This window comes from Mixophyes fleayi, unplaced genomic scaffold (genome assembly GCF_038048845.1).
Source record: "Mixophyes fleayi isolate aMixFle1 unplaced genomic scaffold, aMixFle1.hap1 Scaffold_78, whole genome shotgun sequence".
Taxonomy (NCBI): Eukaryota; Metazoa; Chordata; class Amphibia; order Anura; family Limnodynastidae; genus Mixophyes; species Mixophyes fleayi.
In genome coordinates, this window is record NW_027448498.1 from 225,075 (window position 1) to 246,685 (window position 21,611).

Consider the following 21,611-nt stretch of genomic DNA (forward strand, 5'->3'; position numbering starts at 1 on the left):
GTTCAAGGCCAAAGGTTTTCATAGAAGCACTAAACATAATGGTCTGCAAATCTTCTTTTGTGAAATCACCTCTATCTGTATAATAATAAAATGCAGATTAATAGATATCTAGGGATCCTCAAATCATAAATCTGTTTAAGCAACTGCCTAACAGACCCATGACAGATTTATATTGAGAATAAGCCAAATAAGGCCATCTCATAGAAGTTACTTAAATACATAGAGTTCTTAACCGATCACAAATGATTAGACATTATGCATATATTATATATACTTTGCACAGTATATACATTTGTATAACAGTATACTGTACCCATTATACAGTTTGGTGACTACTGTTGTTACATTATTTACTTTTTTAATAATACTTTGTAGAAGTTTTGGTTTTAAATGTTTGTTTGTTTTTCATCCAGAAAGCTGTAGTCACAGTGTAACATCTGTTTTTCCCCTTCATGAATAAGGTTACAAGTTATATAGAGGGCTCTTTCTTAGCAGAATTTAAAATGGTAATTTCAGATGCTTCCAATTATAATGTTGTTGGATGAATAGATCTGGGTGCTGTTACATTACTCTTGCATTTAAACCTCTGAATTTTGTAATAATAAACAGCTTTTAATTGTTACATAGTTCTATTATTTCAGTGATGAGCACAGTTTGATTTCCCACAAAAGGTTACTGCTGCTCACTTCTTTAGATAAAAGAGAACATTAACTGTGAGTGTTATTAGTAGCTTGTGTACAGGGCTGCCAAGAGGAATTTAGGGCCCAGGTACAATAAACTTCATGCCCCCCTTATAATTGAGCATTGAAAAAAAAAATTGTGCTGCCGCAAAAGTGGTAGTGGGTGTGTTCGTGCAATTGGGGGCGTAGCTATGCATCATTGGGGCATGGCTAGCTGGTGAAAAGCGCTAGGCCACCCTCCTACAGAAAAAAACCCTGCATTGTTGTGTACACCATTGGCACAAGGGTTCCGTGCCCGCTTGCCGGAGCGTGACATATGTCCCAGCACTCCTGACTTTCAGGACATCTAGCACCATAGTGTAGTATATACAGAATGCAGTGTGTATATAATGAGAACATAGCCTTGGCCTGCCCCATACATTGGGCAGAACACTCACCAAAAATTGGGATTGTCCCACTAGAATCACAACATTTCACAGACTGTCCTACTCCCCCCCCCCCCCCCACCTGTTCCTGTCACTTTCACCACCTGTGGCTGCAGGTTTCTTTAGTTGCGGCTTGTCTGGATCCTGGAATGCTGGGAGCCGCCCTATTTGGGAAAAAAAATGGGTACATTTAGAAAATTCCAACCAGCCCCCATGTTAAATCAATATCACCCACGATTAATAATTAGGTCTTCCTCCAGCCCAACATTAAAATAACCGTATTCCTATTTAATAAGTAAACCTATTTCCCTCCCTCCAAACAACCCCAGCAATAAATTAATAGTTTTTACATTTCATAAATATACCTATTTCCTGCAACCATTCCTGCCATTAAATAATTCAGTCACATTTAATAAAGAGACCTCATTCAATAGCCCCAAACCACCCCATCTTAAATTAATAGTCCCCACTATTAAATTGCCCCACTATCAGCCCACAAACAAAATTGCACCCATTAATTAGCCACCACCTACCTCACACTACATTGTCATCACACACACACATAACCACAAGCCCCCTGTGCCATCACACACACACACACATTACCAAAAGCCCCCTGTGCCATCACACACACACACATTACCACAAGCCCCCTGTGTCATCACACACACAATACCACAAGCCCCCTGTGCCATCACACACACACATTACCAGAAGCCCCCTGTGCCATCACACACATATTACCACAAGCCCCCTGTGCCATCACACACACATTACTGTGCCCCTTCATTATCACCATGCTGTGCCCCCTTATGATCACACTGTGCCCTCTATGCTGCTTTTCCCCCATTCACCTGGCCCCCCTTCATCATACTGTGCCATGCTGCTCCCCCTTCATCACTCTGTTCCATGCAGCCCCCCTTTCATCACACTGTGTCATCCTGTCCCCCCCCTTCCATTCATCACTCGGTGCCTTTGTTTTCCTCCCCTTGCCTCCGTTCCTTTACTTACCCTTGTATTGGCTTCTTTCATCTCTTCTCTTCTCTCTTCTGTCTTCTTGCTTGCTCCTGTGCCGCTCCTCACTGAATTCAGTGCAAACGGAGCAGAGAGGAGGGACGAGGAACGTCAGCGCCATGATCACATATTTTTTTTTATTTTCTTTTTTCAGTACCCTGCCCCCCCACCAACAAAGGGGGCAGAGCCACCCCCAACCCGCAGAAGAAGAAAAAAAGCGAAAGAAAAAAAAGTGGCAGAGAGGTAAGAGGATCTGCTTGCGAGCTTGCAATCTATAAGACACTAGATGTTTGATGCTTGAGGTTAAGTGCTACATATTGCATGTTAGGACCAGATTGCAAAGGTAGCAGGTGCTTAGTGGGCTATATGATCCAGTCACATCGATATGGGTCAGGGGGTCAGGGGTTAGCGGGTTGATTGAGTATAGAAAGGACACATGCAAGTTTTATGTGTACTGTGTAGAGGGTGGTAATAGGATGCACTACGGAGGATAAGAGAACGGTTGAGGAATTTGATGAAGTCCTGTAACTGGGAATGGAAGCAGGTAATGTGTGTCCGTGTATGTGTGGTTATGTATATATGAATGAATATGTATATACATAGATAGGTAGATATATTATCAATGTAAAACCTCCAAGCATAGAAAATAAAAGTATAGGGAGGAACACCTTCTCTCCTCCCCTCCCCTCACTTACCTTTTTGGACAGCCACCACCTCTTCCTCAGTCACTACTGCTCCACGGTTACTGCTCAGAGAGGAAGGAAACATCAGAGTTCCCCTTTCCACAAGAAGAATTTACATTTGGAGCCCTAGAACATTATCTCACATGCACCGCATTCTGGGGCTTGAAATTCCTTGTAGGGCCAGCAGAGAGCTTAGTGACGTCAAACACCGCACAAGGGTCCAGGGCCCCAGAGCAGCAGGAGCTGCAGCTAAACAAGGCCAGGTAGCTGAGAGCCTTTTGAGTTCCCTTGACTGCCAGCCCCGTAGCAGCTGCTACCCATGTAGTTACTCCCGTGTGTGTGTATGTGTGTGTGTGTGTGTACGTACGTACGTACGTACGTACGTACGTACGCATGTAGACATATATATATATATATATATATATATATATATATATATATATGACAATTATTAATTTAATATAGAAACCTAAACAAGACTTCTGTGTAATAATCAAACATATTTTATTCTTGTTTGGCACAAACTTACACAAAACATTGCTTTGGTTTAATAACTGATGATTGCAATTCAAACTAATAAAAACAGTCATCGGCCTTTCAAATAACATTAAAATCTGGAACAGCAGAAAAAAAATGTGCCTTGTGCAAAATGTCTGTTAATTATAATAAGTATAATGGCACAAGTTTGGTCTAATGCTGACACCAATACGTTTGTGGAAACTATATTTGGGATTATTTTTTGTGGTGTACTTTAGTTTACTATTGAACAGTACACACAAAGCTTTGCTCTTAATAATTTTAACATCTGTTATACAACTTTAACACCATTTTTGGCAACAGGTAGGAACACTTACACATTTTTTCTTATTTTATCCCTGAAGAGCAATTTAAATATCACATGTATGTTTTGTAGATGTTATTTCTCCAAAATGCAATAAGGCAGTCTGGATGTAACGGAGACACCAAAAAGATTAAAAAGAAAACCCACAATATACCTCTATGAGAAATATGTCATGTCTGATAAATATTTTGTTCAATGCTTTATATATAAATTAGTAATAAAGAGATTTGAAATGTACTCGTCCTATGGTATAAAATATTATCCTTACCTACGTTGCTTGTTATATGGGCCTGGTTAACCTTGTGAAACTAACGATCTGCCTTTACCTTTATTGCATTATGTATAACAAAAGAGAAGGACTGGGATGTTACTTGGATTTATGTCAATCAAAAAAACATTGAGAGGGTGCAGTGTATGGAAAATAATAAAGGGCTATTTGTTTATTCTAATTTAACCCATAGTTTTCCCCCAAATATGAGTCTCCTCTATATATACTGTGGATCAATCAAGTTTAGACACGTACAAGAGTGTTGGAAAGGTAAGAAATATATATACTAATAGAATCTCTCTGAGTGGGTACACTTACTAATGGTTAATAAATCCTGCTTGCAATCCTTTCTATAGAAGCTGTTCCATTTATTTTGAGTTTGTAGGGTAACATTTGTGCACTAATTTAGTTTGTCACTTCATTTTCTCAAGCACCTAAATGGTTTATTCGATTCATGGAGGAAAGAAAAAATGGAAACAAAAATAAAAAATAAATAATCTATAACCTTCCCTATGGTCATAACGGGAAATGCTATTTAGGTACTCTAAGCTTCCACGGTATAGGAATTGGGTTCATTTTAGCGGAACACCTTCAAGTGAAATAACCACATTCCCTCCTAGTTTATCTGCCAGGGTGCATCGGTCTTTAATGTCATCCATTCCATTCACTTGCCACTCATGTTTGATACCTAAAAATAATAAAAAGACGCCAGACACAGTTTACTCAATGAAAGTCACATAAGATACATTATAATATACTGATACATTAGATAGAAAGCTAGGAATCTATAATCATAACAAACCTATTCTAGCTTGGTTAACCTTTCCTCTTACAATGAAGAAAGAAAATTAAACATTGAATTTATGATATGATCATATATATGTTACATTAAAAACCTAAAATTAGTCAAAACCAGGTCTTACTAGTCAAAACTACTTCTAACACAGCCCTTTCATCAATAAATGTTCCAACTAGTATTCATGGTGTACTGTTGGTAAAATCTAGGAGTAACTGATAACAGCTATGTTATTCATTTATTTACAATTTTTACTAGGCAAAATTAGTTCTTCTTGAAATAAGTCAATTAAAATGATTTCCTACACTTTCAAACCTGCACACAGTTGGTTCCTGAGTTGTATATGCTTCATTTACTCTTTGCAGTTAAAAAGTTCAAACTTGCACAGACCTGAACTGTGTTGGTTACACGTTCTGTTTACAGTATGACTGAGGATAAGCTTATGTGAGGAGGATCAGGTGACAAATTGGAAAGTGTGTATCATTAAGAAAGTACTTAATCTATAGAAAGATAAAGAGAGTCACTACAATGCAATGACAAGAGATAATTACAGTCAGCTTTTGCAAAGTCTGCTGTAAACTAGACACCTTTGCAATGCAGTAGATAAGAATTATGTTCTCATAAGTGGTAGCAAGGAAGAGGCGAGCAACTGAGCACATTCGAAGGCAGGGTTTTAGAACAAGCCAACCTGGATGTAGAAAATATGTTGGCTTCATGGATGAAAGACAACCACACCACAAATTGGTCAAACGGCCTCCGCTTTGTGCAATTTCTGAAAAATAGAGCCCTTCATTTGGGGATTAAAAAATCGCTATACAAACCCATGTTCGGTACTGATCCAAGAGTTGGCCTCTCAAAATCCACTTTGCTGGCTGAAGTTATAGAAAATATCCAGGCTGAAAAGCAGATAAATGCAGAGAAGAAAGAAACAGAGAACAGCTACATAGAAGAAGAGGGAATTCTATTTGCTACACGGTCAAACATTTCTTCAGCCAGAAAAGAGCCCAGAGAAAATTTTACAACACAGGCCAAGAGAATTAAAGTGATTGCTGATGCAACTCATCCTCACATTGAAGTTGGAGGTAACATCATTTTACATATTCCAGATGTGGACAGAGCAAACTCAGACCTTCAAGACATCATGAGAGTTGTGCTTGACAAAACCCTTAACAGTCTGAACAAGATTGAGATGAAGGATGGAGAGTGGTGGATAAGTTATATTGTAGGTAGGTGCAGCGCCAAAAACAGAACATAAACAATTTATATTTCTTCCAGATCTGAGTCTGACATCTCAAATATCCTTGATCCGAAAACAGGGAATTTCCCACAAAACTGCAGCGAGCAAAGCAGGAATAGGTACAGGACAAGGGTTTGCATGCAAGAAGGATTGTACGTCCAATCGATACTTGTTCAAGAAAAAAGGAAATCTTTGCAATGTGAAATGCCACAAAGCATGCCTTGTTGCAATAAATGAGGAAGGTTGTACTAATGTTTTGATTAATACTCTTTATTTCCCTAGTTACTAGCTAATTACTTTAACCTAACATACAGTTTTCACTGTGAATTATTGCAGTCAATACTATTTTTAACTAGTCAGAATAAACTATAGGATTTATAGTGGATACTAATACTGTGTTTAGTTAATTCTAGATTTAACTATTTAGAACTATTATGTTGAAAATAGTTTTTACTTTTGAAATCTGGTTTTGACTAATTTTGGGTAGCATATGCATTATGATGGATAGCCAGAATGACGCCAAGAAGCCTGATAATGTACACATTGGCAAAATGATAAAAAGAATGACAAAGTGAAAATAATTTGTCCGTGTAAACAATACTAAAAATTCCCTTAAGGTGTCTGCACACTCTGCAATATCAGCAGCAATATCTATCAATTGGCCTAATAATCTTATTGAAATAGGCTACATTATTATCAGAATGTTGGTGAATGCAGTCAGTAGGTGACTGGTAAAGTCATGTATGTACAACCATCTTCCAACTACACTAACGGGCCCCTGAGATCATGCTTCTTGACCAGTGTCCTGACAGATTCTCATCCAAATTGGACACCAACTTAGTCATTTACTACTCGAACTGAGCAGAAGGAATTGACCTATGAGTGGCTAGCATTAAAACACTAGTTAACCCTGCTTAATTTTAGTTCTTCCATTGACATTTTTCCATAACCCAACATAGGCCTGTATGCTTGGACACTGGAAAATGTTAGTGATTAACAACTGGGAAATGGATTGGCGAAGTAAGGAGGATTATGACCTACAAAGACTTTTTGTTCTAAATGTACTCCTTGAATTGATTTAGCTTGTTTATAAAACCAAAAAGTACAAACCTGTAAACTTCTTCTTAATTGCATCTTTTGAACTTGCATATATCATCTTGCTTTTAAGCGGTGCGTTATCAGGAGCCCTAGAAAACAAAATGAAAAAAACAAAATAGCCCAGTTCTGACAACAATTAATTGTTATCTGGAAATGTTTACAATATCAACACTGATAGGAGACATAACAAGCATTATGACTCAAACCAGAAGTATGAATTATCACAACGCACAACATTTGCAGGTGTGTTATATCACATAATAATCTTGGATCAACTGTGCTTTCAGAGCAGATACAAAAAAAAAAAAAAACTAGGTAAAAGTAGAGTTTAGCTTTGCGTTTACTGAAGAACTATGACCTCACTCAATAACCAGTAATACAAATCTAAATCAAGACAAATGTTGAGTTATATATTTTAATACTGCCTGCCTGGCTTCAGGAGCATTTTTAGTTGCATGTTGTCACCTGGTCTGACAAGGCGAGGCCTGCACTCAAATGTGGTAGGATCCGGCTATTTGTGCTAGTGTGGTGACATGAAGAAAAGGACTATAGCCAGCTGCAGAACTATTGCCGTTTCAGTGGGTGTGATGGCTATAAAGGTGTGGGGGCCTCTGCTCTGACCATGTGTGGGGGGTGGATGCATATGCAGTGAGGCCCTGTTTGGGCTTTCAGTTTCGGAACTGAAAACTGTGCATGCTTAAAAGTGTATAGCAGAGGCCAGGGGCATGGACTGGCATTACCAGACACACTTGCTCCTCTAAAATTTTGCTCTGAATGTTACACCCCTGCCTCTACCTCTTTACCGAACAATTAGGGTAAGTAGGGTGAGGAAAAAGATCAGATTCCAAACTTCCTCCAGCATGAACTGCAAATAAGGGGGAGAAGGCAGGTAACTTATGATGAGAGCTGACACATTCTCAGTCTTAATATACCCCAGGGAACAGCAAAGACCCTTGTCTAGGCCTATTGGTTCAATGTGAGAACTTTGGACAAAGAGATTTTCAGAAGTTTATTACTTTTGCTAAATGAAGGTAGGGATTGACATCAACATAATTGATTAAGAGGTTCCAGTGTGGCAGTAGGGCTTACAGACAGGTATTGAAATACTCTAAAAGAAAGGTGGGCAACAGGCAGCCTGCGTGACCCCCACTCAGGGTCGAACTGGCTGTCCTGACAAATGCCAGAAGGGCCGATGGCTAGATGGACCGATACAGGGACAGGCCATTTTTTTCTTCCCGGGACCCGGCATTGCAGTCCCAAGATGATGGGGCCGTTCCTAGCCTACCAGTGGCTTTTTAGTGGCTGGATCCTCCCCAGGACCCAACCACCTTACTAAAAATGCTGCGCTGGGGTCGGGGGGTTTGGCTTTGCCGAATCTACGGCTTTATTATTTTGCCTCCCAGTTGACGCATATTGAGGTATGGTTCCGGTCGCGGTTGGGCATAGATTTGCATGATTTCTTGGTCTCCGAGACAGGATCTAGTCATACACGTGTGCAGTTTCTTCTGGCTGGAAGAAAGGTTGGGAGGGACCCCCCTTTGTTAATACAGGCCATGAAGGTTTGGAGATTGTCAGCCCAGATTGGGGGTGGATTGGATTTGGATCCGTGCACTCCACTCTGGGATAATTTGGATTTTGAAGAAATTATTAGGATGGAGGGAGCTGGAGCTTGGCGAATCTACAATATAATACATATTGGGCAACTGTATGAGAATGGGATATTATATTCATTTGAGCAACTTCAGAGATTATATGAACTACCTAGGGGCTACTTTTATAGATATTTGCAGTTGAGAAATGCTTTGGCCTCGTAGTTTCGGGGAGCTGCCTCGAGCTTTAGTGTAGATTCCTTAAGGGTGCAACTGTCAAGGTTGGGCCAAAGGCGGCAAATTTCATTTTTGTATTCAATATTGGTGGAAGGATCTGGTGAAGGGGGCTTGCCGGAGCTGCGATGCAGGTGGGAGGGGGATTTGGGGAGACTTAGTGACAAGGCGTGGGATATAGTGTTATGCAGCCCAAAAGAGGACACTGCATCAGTCAGATTTTGCCAGGTCCAGTTTTTTCTGTTACACAGAGCGTATCTCACCCCTCTTCAGATTTCTAAATTTAGTGGGGGTCAGAGGGTGCAGTGTCCCAAGTGTTAGGAGTGAGAAAGGGGACTTTTGGCATATGCTCTGGGAGTGTCCGTCAGTCTCATCCTTTTGGGGAGAGGTGGAGGATTGTATTAAAAAATTGGAGGTGGGAGTGGTGGCCTTGACTCCAAAACTCTGTATATTTGGTTTAGGCTTGAACAAAAAAACCCGTAGACTTATTAGACTGCTTATCAACACGTTACTTATGTTGGCAAAGGTGGTGATAGCTAGGAAATGGGTGGCACCAGAAGGTCCAACTTTGAGTAGCTGGATTGACCTTGTTAACGATACAGTTGGCAATGAAAGGTTCATGTACACCAGCAGGGACCTAGTGGATAAGTATGAAAGAATATGGTACAGGTGGAGGATATCCCCATATGTCACGGAAGGGTTGAGGGAAATGGAGCTCTCCTAATGCAATGCTTGGGGCAGACATCCAGCCGCCTATTATTGAGCTATTAAGGTCAATGATTATATTCTGTATTATTAAAACTGTGCTATTATTTTATTGCATCTTGAAATTGTGGAAGATGTGCATACCTTGGCTTGAGTATCTGAATGTCAATGTTTTTTCTTTTGTGAGCCTATTGTGTAGGAATATTTGACAATACCTGTAACACTGTGTGGGTTATAGTTGGGGATTAAGCCCAATGTTCAGGGTTTTTTGTTTTTTTTGATGTTCAGAATGTAAAGAAAAGAAAAATGCAATAAAATTTTACCTGATTTAAAAAAAAATAAATGCTGCGCTGATCTACCCAGCTTTGCTCCATCCCCACCCCATCCTGATCTTCACCTCAGTCCCCTGTTCCCGGCTGGTGCACACATCTCGCATCAGACTGCCTGTCTGAGCAGACAGCTGCTGCTCCCTCCTCGCCCAGCGCCTATGCCATAACCAGCTATGTTAATACAGTATATGTTCTCATGCTGCAATGTCTTTTTAATTACTTTTTAGTCATCCTTTCTACTCAGTATGCTGTGGTATAATTTTATTTGAGTTTATGGCATAATATGATTTGAGCACACTATTGTGACATAATATGATTTGAGCACACTATTGTGGCATAATATGATTTGAGCACACTATTGTGGCATAATATGATTTGAGCACACTATTGTGGCATAATATGACCTGGGCACACTATTGTGGCATAATATGATTTGAGCACACTATTGTGACATAATATGATTTGAGCACACTATTGTGACATAATATGATTTGAGAACACTATTGTGGCATAATATGACCTGGGCACACTATTGTGGCATAATATGATTTGGGGGCTCTATTGTGATATAACATGAATTGGGGGGTAATACTGTGTGGTATAATATGAATTGGGGGTAATTCTATGTAGCATAATATGATTTGGGGGTACTATTGTGTTAATATAATGTGGGAGTTAGACTATTAATTTAATGGTGGAGTGTAGGTGGGGGCTAATTATTTAATGAGTGCTTTTTTATTTGTGGGGTGATGGTGGGGGGATTTCATTTTTGGTGGGGCTGTTTTTAGGGAGGTTTATTTACTAAATGTGAATACTATTATTTAATTCTGGGGCTAGAGGGAGGCTTAATTATTAAACGTGGGTGCTATCGATTTAATGTTGGGGGTGGTTGGAATTTTCTGAATTTAATGTACCCATTTTTTTAAGACCTCCAAGATTCCAGGATCCAGACAAGCAGCAACTGAGCTAAAGACAACAGCAGCCACAACTGGTGAAAGTGACAAGAACATGTAAGAGAGAGCAGGACAGTCTTCCAACTGTCCTGGATCTGTTGGGGCAGCCCCGAATTTGGGTGACTGTCCAGCTTAGTAAGGATTTGATCTGACTGCAGGGACAGTTGGGAGGTATGTACCGCTTCACACTGTACTACTTGTGAAGGCAGAGCTACGTGCACCTAACAGTACTGCATACAGTATTGCCTGTGTATTTGTCTAAAATTATAACCATGTTACATAATAGGGGCCCCCTGTCTTAAATACCCTGGCCCCTCTGAGCCTTAATCCAGCTCAGGGGGGGTGGCGTGATCTGGTTTTATTATAATGTATGTTACAATGCCCCACATTAACCACGCCCCCAACACAATGTTATCAAGCCCTTTTCAGTGACGCCGCTGCACAGCGGCAGCACACAGTTTATTTCCTCCTAGTCTATGTAAGGGGTGCCCAAAAGTTCACTGGACCCATGCCCCAAATTCCTCTTGCCAATCCTGTACATACCATTGTCTGATGTTATGTACAGGACTGGTGTGCCCTAGGCTGCAAATAGAGAGTCAAGCTGCGCATAATACATTTGCATCTCACGGGACACCGTAGAACAGCCTTCATTTCCAAAGTAACCACAAAGGTGATACCTGGAGAAGGCTAGCACAGGGCAGGTAACATAGACAGCAACTGGCTGATCCACAGAGGAATATAGTAACATAACCCTACGCCCTGTGGCTCTCCAGCTGCTGCCCAACTAGACCTCTCAATATACTTGCATGCCCCACATGCCCCACAATAGCCTATTGTGGGGCATGCTAGGACTTGTAGTTCCACAACCTGGAGAGCTAAAGGAGATGTAAGAGGGTTGTTCCTCAAGCATACTTCTGTTAGACAGCAGCAGGTTCTCATAGATCTGATTACAATACAATGAGCTTTGCAAAAAGTACTGTAATTATTATTATCAATATAAGTATTATTATCTGGAACACAGGTGACCCTGTGTGCTTTAAATGCCAGGGCTGATTTTTAGTCCCAGTCCGGCTCTGCCTCCACCGCACAGTGGTCACAAGTCACACAGCATACCCAGAGGAGAAGGGAGGGCACTGTGCTCTCTCTCTTTCTTCTGTGCGGCCCCTTTGAAAGCTGACCTAACCCAGCTATGAAGCTTCCCTACATGGCTGTTCACCTCCATTATTTTTTTATTTTCACAAGTTAATAATACCCATGAACCTAGTGATGGGGGAAGGGTGCTATTTATTTTTTCAAGAACTTTTTATTGTTTTGTTTTTTTATTCATGCAGGATCTACCAGAAATCTTATCTTGTGCTTAGCACAATCAGAGAAATTCTTCAAGGCCCAGTCCAAAAGATGGGTTTTCCAAACTGGCCACATCATTGGGTATTCTGTCAAAAGTTGGAAAGTACTTGTATAGTGAGAAGCTGCTTCAGTGCAAGTGGCCTGAGCCTTACATCTGCTGCCGGTAACAGCGGGGGTCCCTATTCATCGCTGAAAGCGGTGGGACCGGACCCCTGCCAGACAGCCCATACTTATTGTAAGTCTGCACTCTAAATATTTGACATATTAGTCCCTGGAAAAATATTGTTCCTGCAGCTTCTCTGCAGTGTGATTGAAACGTAACCTCTGCCATTCAGTGATTGTTTTTTCGGCAGCTGATTACACGAGTCATAGACTTTAATTATTGCTGCTGGCGAAATTTTCTACTCTGATGACATCCGCATATGTATAAATCTAATACCGATCATAAATTGCAAGCCAATTATCTACTGATTGTCTAAGGATCTCATGCTGAACCTTCATGCATGTACATTTATTTTAGACAATACAACTGCTATGGTTCAGTGAATATAGTCTTCAAGAGTGCTATTGAGCTTTTTGATGTTACACAGGACCTAAATATAAACATATAAGATTGATTTAGATCATCTTATGATGACTATTAAGTATATATTTCCGTTAGAGCTTTAGCAAATTGCATTTTTAGTGTGTTTAATGATTTTATTAAATTTGATGTGTTTGCATTAATAAATTGAATCCTTATTAAATCTCACTGAGTTGGAATCCTACTATTCAAGGTTTGACCAATCTCAGCGTTGTTATTTTTTCTATTAACTTGGTTTTTGCTTTTGCAAATAATGAATACACACAGTCCCTTACAGCAGCGGTTTTGGTCCAATCTTGTTTGAACAGTTACTTAACTCATGTGAAAGTAATTTTTCTTTTTATTAGTGTTTATTTTATTAAACGGTGCAGCATTAGGTCTTTGTTTTATTTTTTAAGCATGTTAGATAGACTGGACAATGTATGTCCAAACCCTATACATGGATGGACTGTGCCACTGGACACACTTTGACAAATGCACCAGAAACACTATCTGGGACACACAGGCCTTCCCCACTAAAATGGCATTGAAGAATGCGTAGCTGTTTTCCAGGGCGTCTGCATAACCAGATGAACTTAGAAATTGATTGTTGAAGGCTTCAAAGAACTGTTATGGGGACTCTTATTGCCATAGTTTGAAAAATATATAATTATCTTGGAAACAGATTAATTTTATTTGCTATGGTTCGTTCTATCGAAGTGCATTGGGTCTTCCAATTCACAAATCTGTCTTTAATTTATTGATTAGTGGTGGAAAGTTAGCTGTATACAGACGGATATTTTCTTTACAGACAGACATGCTACTTAAATGTATGTGTCTGCCATCTGAACTAGAGTTGCCCCTCAGTGATTTCTGCATAGTACTGGAAAGTTTAGATCTAAATTCTCTGTATTTTCTGCATTTATTTTGAAGTTTGAAAGCTTGAGATTGTTAGCTGACGGTCTGTTCACAAACTTACAGAACTAGTTGGCGGAGGTCTTCACCTTTAGCAGCTGCCTTTCCCATAGAGCTTTAAACGCTCACCGGTACTCAGATGCCCCCAGGACTTAACTCGTAGGACGTAGTGCAAGTTTGTAATACAGAACCGTATCGGCAGCCCAGAAGACAGAGTAGATGGCAGCGGATGGTCAGACGTAAGCCGAGGTCAGAGGTCACTAGCAAGCAGAATGGTCAGATAGCACGCCAAAGGTCAGGGTCGCAGGCAACACAGCGGGGTCCTAGGCACAGGCCACAGGGTCAGGGTCACAGACACAGACAAGGTCCAAGGTATAGGCAGGGGTCATACATAGTAGTCAATGCAAAAAGGCTTTCACCAAACAGAGCACAGGAGCAAGTTAGCAGACAGGGAAACTGGACGCTATAACCAGCAGGGAGGCTACGCCCTTTCTGCCTAATATACTGACACTAACCAATTAGGGCTCAGCCCTATAATCATCATCAGGCCCCAGGTAATTAAATAAGTGCCTAAATCAATCAGCCCACAGGCTGTGAAAGAATTAGCGCATGCGCCCGGCTGCACTACTTTCCGGGGTGCGCTGTTTAGAGCACCCACAATTGAGTGTAGCCCTTGCCTTGCCAGACCAGGTGACAGCATGCACCTAAATTTCCTGAATAGAAAATATATATAAACCATAAAATAACTTAGATTGAAAGCTCTCATGAGCAAGGTCCTATCATGAAATGTTAAGCCACCAGCACAACTGCTTGTCTTCCCTCATCTCCTCAATCAGTGTCAGTGATCCTGTTTGCAGCACCCACACCACTGGGTCAGGCCCGGCGCTCCCATTAGGCAACATTAGGCAGTGACGTCAGTGATCATGTGATAGTCTGTCCGGCGGCGCCTCTGAGTTCTCCCCTCCCCTCTCAGTATGCATCGCGAAGAGCAGCTAGAGGAAGAAAAGTGCAGACATTATGGAAACAGGAAGTGACGCCTCGGACATTATGGAGACGGCCAGGATGTCGTGGAGAAACAGAGAGTCTCGGTGGTGCCTGCGGCCACCGCGGCTCCTAGTAGAGATATACTCAAATCTCCTGTAACAAGTTCGGTATAGACAGGGCCGTCTTAACAGCATTATAGGCCCCCGGGCAAAGCAGTGCATCGAGGCCCTTCCTACACAACCACTCATCCACTTATGTACAATTAGTACGTGTACGTTGTTTTTGTTAAGATCAAAATATGTATTCGCAACAGCAAGATCGCATGTACAGATAACAACTGATACTGAGGTGATTAGTCCACCTAAAAGTTTTAATAAAGAGGGTTTGAAGGTTCTGAATAAATTAAAGTTGGCAAGCCTATGGGGCCCCCGGGCAACTGCCCAGTGTGTCCATGCGTTAAGACAGCCCTGGGTATAGATACATGCAACTCTGCAATCAACAATAAAATGTCATCTGCATAAAGGGCTACCTTATGCTCCCAAGAGCCAGCTCTAGCTCCCGAAGTGCTTGATGATGTAGCACTTACCCTTGTGTATCAAACTCCCATTGTCCCATAGATTGTAAGCTTGCGAGCAGGATTCTCTTACCTCTCTGTATGTATGTATTACCCAGTAATATTTTATTGCTGTCTGTTCCCAATTGTTAAGCGCTAAGGAATTTGCTGTCGCTATATAAATAAATGATGATGATGATGATTGGGTTGCTACATATACTGTATGCTAGCAGCTCCATGAACAGTGAGAATATGAAAGAGGATAGAGGGCAGTCTATAGGTTTTAATGTGGAAAGCCGACAAGGAGAAACACTGAGGCTGTAGGGTTGTGATAAAGAGCTGCAATTCCCCAGCAAAAGCTCTCCTGATACCCATATGATGAATGGAATATGCAACTTTTTCAAATGCCTTTTCTGCTCTGAGTGCTACCCCCATGGTAGGTAGATTCTGTTTATTAGCTTCTATAATGACCCTCCTTGTGTTATCTGATGCTTGGCAGCCAGGAATAAAGCCCACTTGGTCTGGATGGACCAGGGAGGGTATAACAGCAACTAATTTGACCACCAAGATCCTAGTGAAGATTTTCAGACCCACGTTAATGAAGGAGATTTGTCTGTAGTGGTTGCAGATACTTGGGTACTGTCCTGGTTTGGGGATTAACACAGTCTCCACTCTGGTGGTGGCCCCAACAAATATGGCACCCTGAAGAACAGAATTAAACAGGCCTAACAGCCTGGTGAGGAGCGCTGCAGCAAATGTATTTATTATTGTTATTCCCCAACATTTCCACTGGAGAGGAACAGATCAGCCTTTATAGCCATCACATCCATTGCAACAGCAATAGTTCTGCATCTAGCTATAGCCATTTCTTTGCATCACCACACTAGCACAAATATCAGGGTCCTACCACACTTGAGTGTAGCCCTTGCCTTTTCAGACCAGGTGAGAGCATGCACCTAAAAATTCTTCTGAATGGAAAATATATATAAACCATAAAATAACTTAGATTGTAAGCTCTCACGAGCAAGGTCCTATCATGCAATGTTAAGCCACCAGCACACCTGCTTGTCTTCCCTCATCTCCTCAATCAGTGGTGGTGATCCTGTTTGCAGCACCCACACCCCCGGGTGTAGGCTCAGTTTGCCATGACTTGCTCGCCCACCTCCCATGTCTCTTTCTTCATGTCTTAGGGAGAGGCTATACCCTGCCAAGTACCCCTCTACTGCTGGTCCAGCTAATCGTTTGATGTGTATTATACTGTTTTACCTATATTGTAGTATACACTTTTTGCCTTTTTGGTTATGCAGTGTAATGCTTTATACTGTATGCTCACTGGGGACCCTTGGTGGCGCCTTATACATAAAATATAATAATAATAATCTGTTGGATTCTGATATACCAAATATGCATATAACATAGCAATATATGTATACTCTGACTGTTTTTACAAGACAGTCTTGCTTCTCTGCAACAATGGGGGGCAGGGGTAAATGCAGGATTTGTAGAGGGGGGTTTCCACACCACGCCACCAGTGGGCGTGACCAGCATGCATAGGGGCGTGGATATAATTTTAGACAGTGCTTGGCTGCTCTTCAACTCTTCCTATCCCCATTATATGCATGGGCAATGCTGCATGCACTACTGTTAGGTGCACGCAGCTCTCCCTGTTCAAGCAGAGCTGTGTGAAGCAGGAGCAGGGTCCAGCCACCTCAATTATACAATGCCCCAGGCTTGGAGGGGGGTTCCCAGGCACTAGGAAACCCCCTATCGGGGGGGGGGGGGGGCACATGGAATAGGCTAAAAAGTCTTGATTTTTAAATCAGTAATATTGGGTGTTATGCAATAGTCCCAGCAAATTGAAACTTTACTTTGGGTATTATTACATGGAGATAATTAAAGCTAGGAGAATTGATTGTCAAACATTCTCTGCATATTATACACAGACTTATTGTTTTGACAAAGAATGTGCCTGAACAATACAAAGCATTTAAACATCCATACCCTACATACATTAAAGGGTCAAATGGATTATGGGATAGATAAATTATGAACTTATGCCCTGAATAACTAGTCACCAACTAGTGCACTTTATCCTACCACTGATTTTAAGACGAAACATCTGTTATTAAAAAGGTGCAGCAATCATATTCCTTACAAAATAATAATAGCTTTTAGGATTTATTAAAGGGGAGGATTTAAAATATGATAGAATATCCATATATCCATTTGTAAGATCTTTTTTTGGGGGGGAGGGGGTGTTACTCCATCATGTCCATTAATATTGATTTATACATCAGCAATCTGCTTGTTCAGAGCTGATCAACTTGTGGGGGTATATTTACTAAACTGCGGGTTTCAAAAAGTGGAGATGTTGCCTGTAGCAACCAATCAGATTCAGGTTATCATTTATCTAGTACATTCTACAAAATGACAGCTAGAATCTGATTGGTTGCTATAGGCAACTTCTCCACTTTTTCAAACTGGCAGTTTAGTAAATAACACCCGTGGTTTAGTGGTGATTGCACATACACCAATGTGATCACATATCCCAGACATTTTTCTTTTCTGCCTCACATCACAAATTAATTTCACTGGCCAGCTTAGTATCTACCTTTTTGTGACAAGCACAGCAACGGATGCCCAAAAGCAGGGTTGTAAAAAGTGAATTAAAATATTGACTTTTAATCTTCGTTTTACCAACATTAATATTTACCACACCGTTTTAAGGAATGTACCAGAAGATGAAGACAAGGTCCTCCTTCTTGGACTCTCTGGTCTCATAAGTAGCATCATACAGTCCATATCGACAGTCATCAAGGGGCAGAAGATTGACAAAGGTCCTGTAAGGATCCTGAACTGCTTCACCAATTTCTCCCACCAAGATTTGCTTAGCCTCCTCCACAATTATTTCTCGTTTATCAGGACTCAGACAAAACAGGACAGCCTTCTTTCTCTTCTTTATCTCCTCAGAAGTTTGAGATTTCCTAACCTTCATCTCATTAAAAACTTTGATGACTTCATCATTGACTGTCACGCCAGATGCCTGTTAAAAACAAGTGCACGCAAAATTAGACAAGGTCAAATAACCAGCACGAATAAAAATATGAAGGGACAATTATTGCACACAATACACACGTATATGCTGATGCCTCCATGTCTAATTGTGTCACAATTAAGTAACCACGCCCTTACTGTACTTCGCCTATGTCGCTTCCTTCCCCCACTCTGCCTCCCCAAGTGTAAGAAGATGCAAGTCACCAAAAACTGTATATGGACACGTGCATTCTTGTGTGCATATCTTGCACAAAAAATAGGTCCACCTCTAAATAAGCCTCAAGATGTATATTGCACTTTAATTGTTATACTGTACTTGATGTGGCAATTTTGTGCATATAATGCGCACAGTTACTCTGCGCATGCCCAGAACTGGACCATACACCACACAACACAGCAGCATCCAGTTCACCTTTGAGTGCAGAGGACACTTACGACAGCTTACGATTTCAGGGAGGGTATGAGGTGGGGAAGGGGGAGTATGCCCATTGTCAATGTACAGAGTCCAATTCAAGATCTGGACATCTCTCAGGTACTTGTTTTTCCCTGTATAGTTAAATGGAGACGTGAAAGAGAGCTAATGAGGGTGAAGCACCCGCCCAAGAGAATGACTAATTGTCATTAGCCTTTAACATGGACCTTACTACATTTTTCTTTCATGTTTTCTTTTTTTGAAGAACAACTATTCTCTTATATTGCAAAATTAATTCAGTTCATGTCTCTCCCTGTCACAATTTTGTACCCCAAAAACTCTTGCGCCCCCCCAAAAGCCTTGCACTCTGGGCTGCACCCTAGTCAGGCTATTGGATAATCAGCCCTGCAAAAGGTGCAGGCAGAAAAATGTGAATAGAATCCTGGAATGCATTAAAAGAGAGATAAATATGCATGGTGTAAACATAGTAATATCACTGTATTAGTAACCAGTTACACCATATATTGAATATAGGGTACAGTTTTAGGCATCTCATTTTAAAAAGAAAATATGACAAATAAAGAGAGTTCAAAGGTAATGGATAGGTTAAATTGTAAGGAGAAGCTAGATTTTACTTTTAACAAAATGCATTAAATGTTATCTAGTTAGCATGTATAAATATAAACAATTTCAATAAAAAAAGATTTGTCTAACAAACTTTTCGCAGCAAGGAATATACAAAGGTCCAGGGGCCATCAGTTGTAAATGTAAGAAATAAGGCTTCATTGTCAATATAAGAAGTGTTTCTTTACTGTACAGGTAGGTCAGCTGTGGAATTAATTTCTACATAAAGTAGGGATGGCAAATCTACTAACTGAATTTTAAAGAGATTGGTTGACTTTCATACAATAAATGGTATCTATGGGTATAATTAGTAGTAAACATTACTAGAGTGGTTGATTCAATGAATTTATATGATTGCTATTTTTGGGGTCTGGAGATATTTTTCCCCATGCGAGGTTAAAATACCAACTGTCATGCTGGGGGTTTTGTTCCCCCCCCCTCTGGATCAACACAATAAGAAATTATTAAATGTTGAACTTAACAGACTGTGGGGTATATTTACTAAACCATGGGTTTGAAAAAGTGGAGATGTTGCCTATAGCAACAAATCAGATTCTAGTTATCATTTATTTAGTACATTCAGCTAGAATCTGATTGTTTGCTATAGGCAACATCTCCACATTTTCAAAAACGCAGTTTAGTAAATATACTCCCTGGTGTCTTTTTTAGACTTTACTTAATATACTACACATACCGCCTCCATTTTTAACATAATCTTCCACCCAATATCACATAGAGCAGCATAGTGGCCTAGTGGTTAGCATTTCTGCCTCACAGCACTGGGGTCATGAGTTTGATTCCTGACCATGGCCTTATCTGTGTGGAGTTTGTATGTTCTCCCTGTGTTTGAGTGGGTTTCCTCCGGGTGCTCCGGTTTCCTCCCACACTCCAAAAACATACTGCTAGGTTAATTGACTGCTATCAAAAATTGACCCTAGTCTCTGTCTGTCTGTCTGTCTGTCTATCTCCCTCTGTGTCTGTGTGAGTGTGTCTATATTAGGCAATTTAGACTGTAAGCTCCAATGGGGCAGGGACTGATGTGAATGAGTTCTCTGTACAGCGCTGCTGAATTAGTGGCGCTATATAAATAAATGATGATGATGATATCACATACAGCGCTGATCAGGGCAGATCACCCTAAATTACATTATTGCATCCAAAGTGCACAACATTGGATGTCCAGTTCCAGTGGAGGTGCAGAAGTACTATTAGGGCCTCGTTTTTAGAATGACATTCACAAGGACTTATGAATGATATCATTCTCTATATCTGGAGGGATTATCCATTATTAGTGAGGAACATAATGAAACTATTAGTCATAGTACAGAGTTATATTGGGAATAGAATTAAAATCCAACTACTAGTTAAACTCTTTACCTAAATTGCAGCAGGATCAGGAAGGAATGAGGACTAGGGGTCTGCAGTGTGCTGACGCACATCAATATTGAGTTTTGTCAATTGGATTGACTAATTGATCATTTATTTGGCCATGGACAGCAGATGAAAACAATGATAAACTTTTTTAATTCACCATTATAATGAAAATATGAATGATAAGTAAATGTAGCGATACATAATCAAAATGTTTTAATTAAGAAAAACGGCCTAGAGCTAGCTATAGATTAGAATCTGCAGTAACCAAAACACTTGTATGTAGGCAGCCCCTTGGGGTCAAGATTAAGCACAACCAAGAAAGTTGAGTTTGGCACAGCTGTCTTCCCTATTCATAGGAATGTTCTAGGGCCCTCTGGGATTTAAATACCGCTCCTAACTTGTGTTTAAAATAAAATAAAACCCATTCTATTCTATGTGTTCATATTAATTTGCATTCCTACTTCCATCTGTGTACATTTGTGTTGTGGTGCTTATTTGGACGCTGCTTGCTCAATTTCATTGTGTTCAAAGCATGTCACCACACTTCCAAAATGTCCATTAATCTCTATGGTAGTGCATGATGTATATACACACTAATAGTTAAGAAAAGTGGTTTAACCAGCATAGTGCTGCATTTTTACCATTCATGTCAATGGTCCATTCATTTCAAAGGAAGTGTGTGCTTCATGTAGAAACTTAATTGAAATGAATAGGCTATTTAGCTGGATGGACCATTGACATGAATGACCTTGCCAGCAGCGTTAATTTGTTTTGGGGTTTTTTGTGATCAAAGCAAGGAGAAAACTGTAATTTTTTAACTTCTGAGAGGTATAAATCACATACTTTTGCTACACTAACTTCCAGACTGGCACAAGTTAACAGAGAGTGTCCTAATGTAGAGTGATGCCATCAGGTGCTGGACAATCACATGTGT

At 40.5% G+C, this 21,611-nt stretch overlaps 1 protein-coding gene across 1 annotated transcript in view; it reads right to left on the bottom strand.

The window, feature by feature from the left end:
• Window positions 1-3,282: 3,282 nt before the first annotated feature.
• LOC142135575 (cofilin-2) overlaps window positions 3,283-21,611 on the bottom strand; it is a 29,923-nt gene continuing 11,594 nt past the window's right edge. The window contains exons 2-4 of the mRNA XM_075194612.1: window positions 17,949-18,256; window positions 7,055-7,131; window positions 3,283-4,599 (exon numbers count right to left, since the gene is read on the bottom strand). Of these exons, the coding sequence (XP_075050713.1) occupies window positions 4,484-4,599; window positions 7,055-7,131; window positions 17,949-18,256 (501 nt within the window). The 3' untranslated portion in view covers window positions 3,283-4,483. The remainder of the gene's footprint in view (window positions 4,600-7,054; window positions 7,132-17,948; window positions 18,257-21,611) is intronic.